Here is a 9,252-nt window from a genome sequence, read left to right as displayed (position 1 = left end):
ATTTGTGAAGGGCTTGATGTTGTAGGAAAGGTGGCACTCTTGGATAATGTGGATATCTCGCCCTTAGTGAAGCCACCCGATGGTGTACGATTACAGGTGTGGCATGGTCGATAGGCCCAACTGCTTCACGACCTATGCTGAAATGAGGTTTGTTTGGCTCCCGTTGTCAACAATGAACTGCAGTGAAGAGCTCTTCACCAACGTATGTGAGTGGAATAGTCGCTCCCCCTCCTCTGGATCTTCAAGCTCATCCTTCTAGATCTTGGTGTTGGAAACGATGGTGTTAGGCTCTATATCGATAATCTGCTTCCCTTTGTCATTCCCCTTGTTGTTTCTGACTCAGAATCAGAACATGGATATGATTTGGAAGCCTTCAGCTCAACCACCAATGACTATTGGCTCTACACTCACTTGTGTTGTGAGTGGAGCTCTTATGGAACTCACACCATTTCCCTGTGTTGTTTTTCTTCGTGGTGTTGTTCTTTGCTTGTAGTTTCAGAGAGTTATCCTAATTCGCCCCACCTTGTCTTTTTCCTTTGTTCTACAGTTTGGGGGCATCTTTCCCTTGCTTCAGATTCACAGATACAAAGTCTCACTTCTTCTTTTTAAATTTATGCTCAATATTAACAATGTATCGATGAGTGGTGCCAAGCGAGGAGATGTCCAAGAACTCCATCTAGATGTACTTGTGTAGATAACTGCAGTACTTGTGTACCAAATGTCGCTCTGAATCCTTAACACCCAGCTTCGTGTGAAGGGTATGGAAAACATTTGTGAACTCTGGCACATCTTGGTCCCTTCCCTGCCGCAGTGTGGTCCACTTTATGTATTTATCTTCATAGCTCCTGATAGGGTAATACTGTTCCTTGATGACTTCTTGGAAAGAATTCCAAGTGGATGCGATTGAAAACAGTGAGGATTCCCTCTCGTTCGTTTTTTCACAGTAGGTTTCCCACAAGTCCTTGACATGTGGGGAGGCTTTGAGGAGTGAAAAAGTAATCTTTTTCCGATTAGAAAAGTCATGAATTGAAAAAATATACTTCCAATAGATTTAACCATCTATCTACGATGTTTGCGTCTATTTGGCCTTCAAATATGGGAATGTCAAAGTTAACTTGTACCTTAAAAGAAGTGGCACCTCCAAAGTGGCTGCTAGATGAATATGTGTCACTAGTGGGTAGATGTCGAAGGATTTGGGCAAATTTATCCATCATTGCGTTCCTTTGTTACTCAAGGTCTTCCTCAAGCAATATTTTGAAAGTATCCCCCTACCCCCTCATATTTCTTTTCTTCCGCCATGGGAGGTCGTAGAGGTTTGCAAGGCTGGTCTTGCAAAACTTCAACCAATTCAAGCCCTAACTCCTTATACCCTGACCACCTTGGGTACATGAAAAGACAAAATGAGAAAGAGTAAACTACTATGTTTGACCACCATTTCAGCATGTAAATCTATGGACTTAGTCAGCTAGGTAACCAAAAAGACTATAAGTAACAAGTCACATTTTGTAAAAGGATAGATTGTCCACATAATGTAGTTTTTCAATTATTCTCTATTTTAATAAAAAAAAGTTTCTTTGTGGTTTTATTTACTGTGTGTTCTCTCCTTTTTCTGACATTTCAATTTTTATATCTTGGGCACCTCCCCCCAAGATCTAGATTAGTGGTATCAGATTCAGGTTACGACTCCATGGAAATGAGGGTTTGAAGCATATTTCAGTTTCAAAATTTTACAGCAATCTTCATCAAACTTAATGTAAGCTCTATGACCTCCATAGGTCCTTCTAGAAGGTGAAAAATATCTCATTTGAATGTATTTTCATTTATCTCAAATGGGGTTTTTATGGAATTTTATTTCATTTCTCGATTTGAGAGATATGAACAATTGAAGTTAAAAATGTCTCGAACGTTGAATCATTGCGCATACCATGAGTTTCTGGAATCATTTTTCACTCCACAGGTCATGAAATTTCAAGTGTCTTATATCAATGGAATATATAATATAAGGAGATGAAGCGCCAAAACTATGGGCCCCGTTGGGGTAAATTGGTACATCAATTGCCCGAGGTAGTAACTTTGGCATATGATCTTCATTTGACGCACACAATACCTCGTTAGAAATATCTATCTGAGGACTATAAATTTCAACTACAAACATCAATTAAACTCCAAAGTATGCCCATTTTCCAAAACATATCGTTTAGCGCCTTAAAATGGCTTTAGTAGTTCAGGACTCGAAAAACTGCAAAAAAGTAACTTGTGCTACAATTAAAGAAACTAAAAGAAAAATGGTGGGGATCCAAGTGGAATAGAAGAGTGGCCACAAATATCCACCTAGATCAGTCCTTCCCCATTAGGAATTAATGGTCCCCATTGCGTTGAGTTCCTCCATGAGATGGGGAAACTTATGTTGAAACTTTTCCCAGATGAACCAATTTCCCTAGTGAAGGAGTTAGTCGTCTTTGAAAAATCAATATAGTTGAATCCTTTGTTGGCAATTTTTATTTATCTGAATGTCCAAGATCCAATTAGTTATGGCTTGTTCCATGTAGTCTGGGTTTAACTCTTTTGGTGTGAGTTGTTCTACAATGTCATATGTGTCTAGCAATGGTGGAAGGTATAGTTGAAAGGGGTCCACATTGAATACTGGGTGCAAACCAAGGAACGATGGAATGTTGAGCTCGAAGGCATTGTCCCCTTCAACCTTATTGAAGGCATTGTTGCCCAACTGAAACTTTTGTGGCACTCGATGTTTATCATTTTGTTGCTTGTACTTAGCATTGGCTCTATCCAATATGTCATGGACCTGCTAGTAGATGTGTTGAATGCGCTCAATGAAGTTGTTAGCCCTGTCAGCTTCAGATTCGACAAGAGCCGAATCTACCTGAGTAGTTGAAAATGGTATGACCACATCAATGGGACATACTGGCTGGAATCCCAACCCACCTGAAAAGGGCTATGGCTAGTTGATCTATTACTGGCACAAAAGAGTCATCCGGGGAGAATACCCAGGGTTCAGGCATGAAGGGCCAACAATAGACCATTGTAGTCTAGGACAATGTCAAAATTTTCACCTTACCCAAGGGGTAAGGACTCTCATCTGAGGCATGCCATGACTATAACTAAGAAGGGTTCATCATGGGATCAAGGATGCATCAACCATTAACATATATCCAACATCACATATATATTTGAGACAACAACATACCATTCAACGATAAGAAACTACTACATGCATGAATCTTACATGATATTTAAAATTTTAAGTGGGCCTATACATCATAAACAACCATGCATATCATGCTAGTAGGCCATTCCATACCTTAATTCATATTAAATTAACAATGGAACATTTCATAACATATCGGCGTCAACAACAGTTGATTACAAGGAATACCCGATTACAAATTCAAGTGTTCGATCTTTAACTCCAAGGTCCTACTTGGCCATATTCTTGCATTCTGGTTCTATCCAGCCGCAATCATCCATCCCGCTTGCAACAACCAAACCTTCTCCTTACAGGTCTCTACTTTTATATTTCCCTTGCCACCTGGACTGCCAGTTCCCGCTCGGTTGTTCCTTCCCTTGGCTGCTATTCCTCCACCTTGTTTGCTCGTCTGCCTCTACCTTCTACTAACACTTTGCCGCAACCACCCTGCAACTGCTTGTTCTTTCTTTCCTCTCCAGCTTTCCTCCCTGCAACCTGACTGTTGTTGTTGCCACCCTTTTCCTCGTCATTCTATGGCAAGCCAAAATAATCAAAATCTTTTCAAAATCAAAATGAAGGCCCAGTTAGGCCCTGACCATAATTCTTTGACTTCTCCCCAAGTCAATTTATTTCGATCTCAGTCGGTCCTGTTGGTGTTCCCATGGGTACTCCTATTGGTGGCTACACTATTGGTTATGCTGACTCTGTTAACTGATGGGTTGATGCTTCTTTTGTTTCAGCCAACACTTGCAGGGTGGCCTCTGCTCCCCTTTCAATTTCCTCCTTCTATTGCCCCCCCATTTCAAACGAAGGCACCAACTCTAGAACAATTGTCGTGGTTTGCTGCCTAAATTCTATGTACTTATGTAGGGCGGCTTCCCATCCAGCGAGGATTGTGTTAGCCTGTTGAGTGAAGTCTTCGGTCGTATTAGACATTAACTTAGTTGGTCATTGACTTTGCAGATTGTCCCATTGTTCTCCATTGGTGTTGCAAACCTCCTTTAGAGCCCGAACATGTAGACGAACCAACACGTGTAGGTCTCTTATCACCTTTTTAGTTCTAGCTGACTTTTCCTCGATCTGATCGACATGTGCTTGGATTGTGGAAATCTATTCATTAATCTGCTGAAGGTGGACAGAATCCATTTAGTCTCTTTTACTGGAGAACAATATCTGTATTTTCTCTCTCATGGGATATACTAGATGATTTTTCAATGCCAGCCTTCCTGGCCAGTCGTGAACTCTGTCCATCAGCGCATAGTCGTCTGCGAGTGCATCAGCAAGTGCTTTTTTATTTGCTTCTACTTCGCTGATCTTTCCCTCGATGGTCCTCGCATATATCTCGACTGGGTCTGCAGTACTGATCTTCCGTCTCCAATTTATTTCTCATATCAAGATTGGTGACTACTAGATTTGAGCATGCTATTTGGATATGGTCACAACAGCTCACCAGCGTGTAGGTTGTAATATCTTCTAGGGCTTCCATGTTTGCATCAATGATCGTTGGCCATAACGATTGGAATCTTTGTGTTACCTATTCAACCTGTGCTTGCAAATATGTATTTGTACATCGCAGGTCATCTCGCTTTTCTGTCACCTCCTGTTGCTGTTGTCTTTGCTGCTCATGCTCTTTGGCCAGATCATCATGTATTTTCTCGGCCCTTTGTGTTTCTTGTTGTATGAATGCAAACAGTTTCACCAAGGACCAATGTTGTAGTGTATCAGCTTGCATTGTGCTGGTTTTTGGAAAATTTTGTTGTATTGGCAGGCCACTAGCTATGGATTTCTCTGAGTGGGATGCAGGCAAATGAATGGGCTATGACTGTGGGGTGAACTGGGTAGTAGAGAGGACAATATTAGGGTTCGGGACCACCGGGAAATTTATAGGAAAAAGTGGCTGGTACAGTTCACCCCTTTCCTCTTACAGAATAGTTTTTTTTTGGCGTTTTCCCTATGGTGGGTCTGACCTAAAGAGTAGAGATACTAGTGATGTTTGTTGGGTGTCACTGGCAGAGGTGGCACCCTTAACCTATTATGCTGACTCAACTTCCGTTTCCACAGTTGCTCGTCATCTACTGGAAGGGAGGGTTTCTGACAGGGTCGCAGAAGTGGAGGTCGTGTGTGAGGAAGATTCCCGTGACTAATGTAGGACGTTGGATGTGGTGGGTGGAACTTCTTCGACTATCGAGGATGCAGAGACTGAATTTCCAACCTGATCAGTAAGGTTGACAATTTGAATTGTCGAAGCAATTCTCGGCTTTTTAAGAGCCAGGTTGCGAATAACTCTGTTCTTCTTGGGCTTGGGAATTGTTGGCTGGGATGGAGTGTGAACAACCCCAATGGGAAGTTCCATAGAAAACAGAGTTGTAACAATGGGCAAAAACATAGTGTAACCTTGAAATTGCAAGGGTTGGTTATTCTCACCTGCTTTCCCATCAAAACTTGCAATTGTATGCCTCAGCGCAAACATTTTCTCCTTCATTTGCAGCACCATCAATTGAAGGTCATCCTCAACTGGTCTCTTTCTACTGCTTTCCACTACATCTCCCTCTTGCCTCTATGGATTTAAGGCCCAAACAGATATTTGTATTTCCCATCAATAATATCGTAGGCCACCCCCAGCCATGATCCCAACTCACTATGTAGTGCCACTTAAGTCAGAACGAATTTATGTGGCCTCATCTTGAATGTTTCAAGATGGACCCACCATGGTCTAAGGTAGGTGTGCCCATGCGAGGCTCTAAACCAGGCTTCTTCAGAAAACTCATGTAGCAGTTTTTTGGGTATCCTCTGTGATGACCTTACTGCAATTAGTATCATTTCATACCATTCTTTAAAAGTCATTTCATTTACTTCCTTTGTGCTCGGATCCCCCGACGCTCTCCAAGGTTCATACTGAAGTGCTAACGATTGTCCTTCCACAATAGGCATACTTTCTCTCCCTCTTAGCAGCCTCCATTTCCACATCGCTAGAGACATCAGAATATACCCAAACAAAAAATTGGTACTCCGCCTATAAACATCTTCGCATGCTTCAAAGAGCTCGTTTAGAACAAAAGCTGACCAGTTGAGTACCTCCCCATTACAGCAGTGCTCTGCAACCAAAATTGCGTCCAGAGTGCATTCGTTTCTGGAGAAGTGTCTCATGGTTTTGCTTGCTATGATGTAGCAGGAAAATCTGATGTCGACTTTGTTTATCATGTCAATCTTTGCTCCTCTTCCACCTCTTTTTGTTCCATATTTCACATAGTAGTTCTCTTCGCCCTGCTTCTTGGCTCTTTTAGCACCTGCCTAGAATGTTGTGGTTACTGCGTTTCCACCGGCTGACAACCCTGTTAGACGATGAATATTGTCTACATGAATTGGGTACTCTTTGTCAAGCCACAAGGACCCCCCATGCATTCTTCTCGCTAGTAGTTTTGTACATTGCATGGCAGCGAACTGAGTGCCAAAAACCGGTAAACTTCTCAAGTTGATTAATGTTGACCTCTGCAATCCCCTGAATTGTTCCCTGACTCTAGAGGTTCTGGTGTCGTCTTCCTTCTGAATTTATTCTGTGTAGACCTCTCCCTTCAGAGTCGGGACTGGAAGCAATTCCTAAGGTCATTGTCGGTTAAGATCAACTTATCATATTTCCCACACAGATAATCCATCATCTCAATTCGTTCATCTAGCTTATCTTGTGGAACTAAGATAATTCCTTTTGTCATTTCTCTGCATCTATGGTAAACAATTGTCACCTGATACTTTGTACTCTTGCATCTCTGCAGTTGTTCTTCAAAGTGGGCCTGGATTTCCTCTGCTTTCTGCAATTGAAATTTTGTAACTTCCTTCATTATCCCTGCAAATTAAGTAGCTGGGTTTGACACGATGTTGCCTGACTAGACTTTGGCAACTAATTACTCTGGCAACATTTCCCATGTATCCTGTCCCTGCTTTACCATTGTTGGCTAACCTGGACCTGACATTCATGACGTGGGCTAGGGAAGGACAACATGGGCCGCATGGCTTATTAATTTTTCCGTGATGGGGGTTATTTATTAACTAAACTTGTTCGTAACGGGAAAATACTTTACAACTCCCACTTGACAGTTGTGTTATTGGTTACTTATTATGGAAATGACTACCGGTACAGCGGAAACGACAGATGCAGCGTGTGATCATAAAGACTGAAAAAGTGTCTACCTACACGTAACTTAAGGGCTGTGAAAGCATATGCCTATGAGTGATTGCTAGCTCTACTCCCCCCCCCCCCCCCCCCCCCCCCCCAACAACAAATCGCTTGCGGCGTGATGAAAATGTCACCACAACCTTTTTGACACTGTTGCTTATTTTTGCGAAAAAGATGTAAAAAAAAACCTGTCTTCAACTAACTAGTTAATATGACTGGTCAACTTTTATTACTTCCTACCTACTTGCGAGTTCGTTTCTGAGACCCTCCTCTAACTTGAGTTTGTGTTTGATGACTTGTGGAAGGGTTTTAGACGTGCACTGTTTACCTATCCTTGCAACATGACTCCATCCAGTTGTGCCAATCTTACCGCTCCAGAATCTCTGATTTCCGCAACTATGAACGGGCCCAGCCAGTGCATCTGTAGTTTACCTAGGATTTTTTTAAACTTGTTGTCATATAGTAATACGTGATCCCCAACTTTGAATGTCCTCTTCTTGATATGCCTGTCATGCCAATATTTTTGCCTTCTTTTCTCCATTGACTAATGAAACTCGGCCAAGAATCTGGATTCGTCAAGTTCCATTAGTTGGCTTAGTCTTTCTCTTAATGCTACATTGTCTGTCATTCCCGTTGCTTCATATATGAACATGCTTGGTATTATGAACTCTGTTGGCACCACTGCTTCCTTCCTGTATACTAGCTGAAACAGTGTTTGTTTGAGAAATATTTTCACCATTGTTCTGTATGCCCATAGAGTTGCTGGTACTCTTTCTTCCCTATTCGTTGATATAATCTTTGTGAGACCCTTTTCCAATATCTTGTTGAATGCTTCAATAGTCCTATTGGCCTGTGGATGATATGGACTACTTTTATTACGTTGAATCATGAAATTATTTAGAAGAGCCTCTATGGTTTCATTTATAAAATGTGTTCCTTGGTCACTTTTCAGGCTCTTTGGGCATCCAAATCTTGATATTATGTTCCCAAAAATAAACCTTGCGGCAATGTCAACTGTACAGTCTCTGTCGAGTGTTGATTTTTCCCATATAGTGAGGTATTCCATAGTGGTTACTATGCATCTCGCACGTGAATGCCTTGCTAGTGGTGTAATGGGTCTACTGAAATCTATTTCCCACTTCTCGAAGATTTGGACTATGTGAACGGGGTTTAAAGGTAGGTCATCCCATCTGGAAGATTTCCCAACCCTCTGATAGACATCGCAATTCTTAGCATATTCCTTAGAATCTTTGTGAAGGATTGGCCACCATAGTCCTGCATGCAATATCTTCCTTGCGATGGCTTTTCCTCCCACATGGCCTCCTGCGATCCCTACGTGACATTCCCATAACACATATTCTATTTCATGCTAAAGTATGCAGCGTCTCACTACTTTGTCCAGGCCTATATTAAAGAGGTATCCTGCAATTAGTTGTTAATCTGCTACCCTTACTATTAAGTGTCGCCTCTATGTTGTTGTATACCCTTCTGGGCATTGCCCTATTGTCAGTAGTGCAACAATCTCTTCTAAGTGATCCGGGACCGCCTCTATTCTGAACAAGTTGGCATCAGGTAACTGATCATCTAGTGCTCCTTCATTCTCTCCAGTCTCCAGTCGTGACAAATGATCTAGCCCGACATTCAATCTGTCAGGTTTTATAACCACCTCGAAAGTGAATTCCTGGAATAGTAATAACCATCGGCATATCCTACCTTCTAATACTGGTTTGTTTACTAAGTACTTCAGTGCAGAATGGTCTGTGAAAAACTTGAATGACGCTCCCAACAAGTAATGCTTGAACTTCTACAGAGAATAGACCATGGCCAAGGCCTCCCTCTCTATTGTCATATAGTTCCTTTCTGTAGTTGACAACTT

General features: G+C 41.8%; 1 protein-coding gene across 1 annotated transcript; it reads right to left on the bottom strand.

Annotated features, from left to right (window-relative positions):
- Nucleotides 1–7,920: 7,920 nt before the first annotated feature.
- LOC149180772 (uncharacterized) lies at nt 7,921–8,442 on the bottom strand. Its single transcript, XM_089413984.1, has one exon. The coding sequence runs from the start codon at nt 8,440–8,442 to the stop codon at nt 7,921–7,923; it is 522 nt and encodes a 173-aa protein (XP_089270110.1).
- Nucleotides 8,443–9,252: the final 810 nt, after the last annotated feature.

This window comes from Pinus tabuliformis, chromosome 3_2 (assembly GCF_031772625.1).
Source record: "Pinus tabuliformis cultivar Carrire ecotype Pingquan chromosome 3_2, CPIR1, whole genome shotgun sequence".
NCBI lineage: Eukaryota > Viridiplantae > Streptophyta > Pinopsida > Pinales > Pinaceae > Pinus > Pinus tabuliformis.
This window is presented reverse-complemented; position numbering and strand designations above follow the sequence as displayed.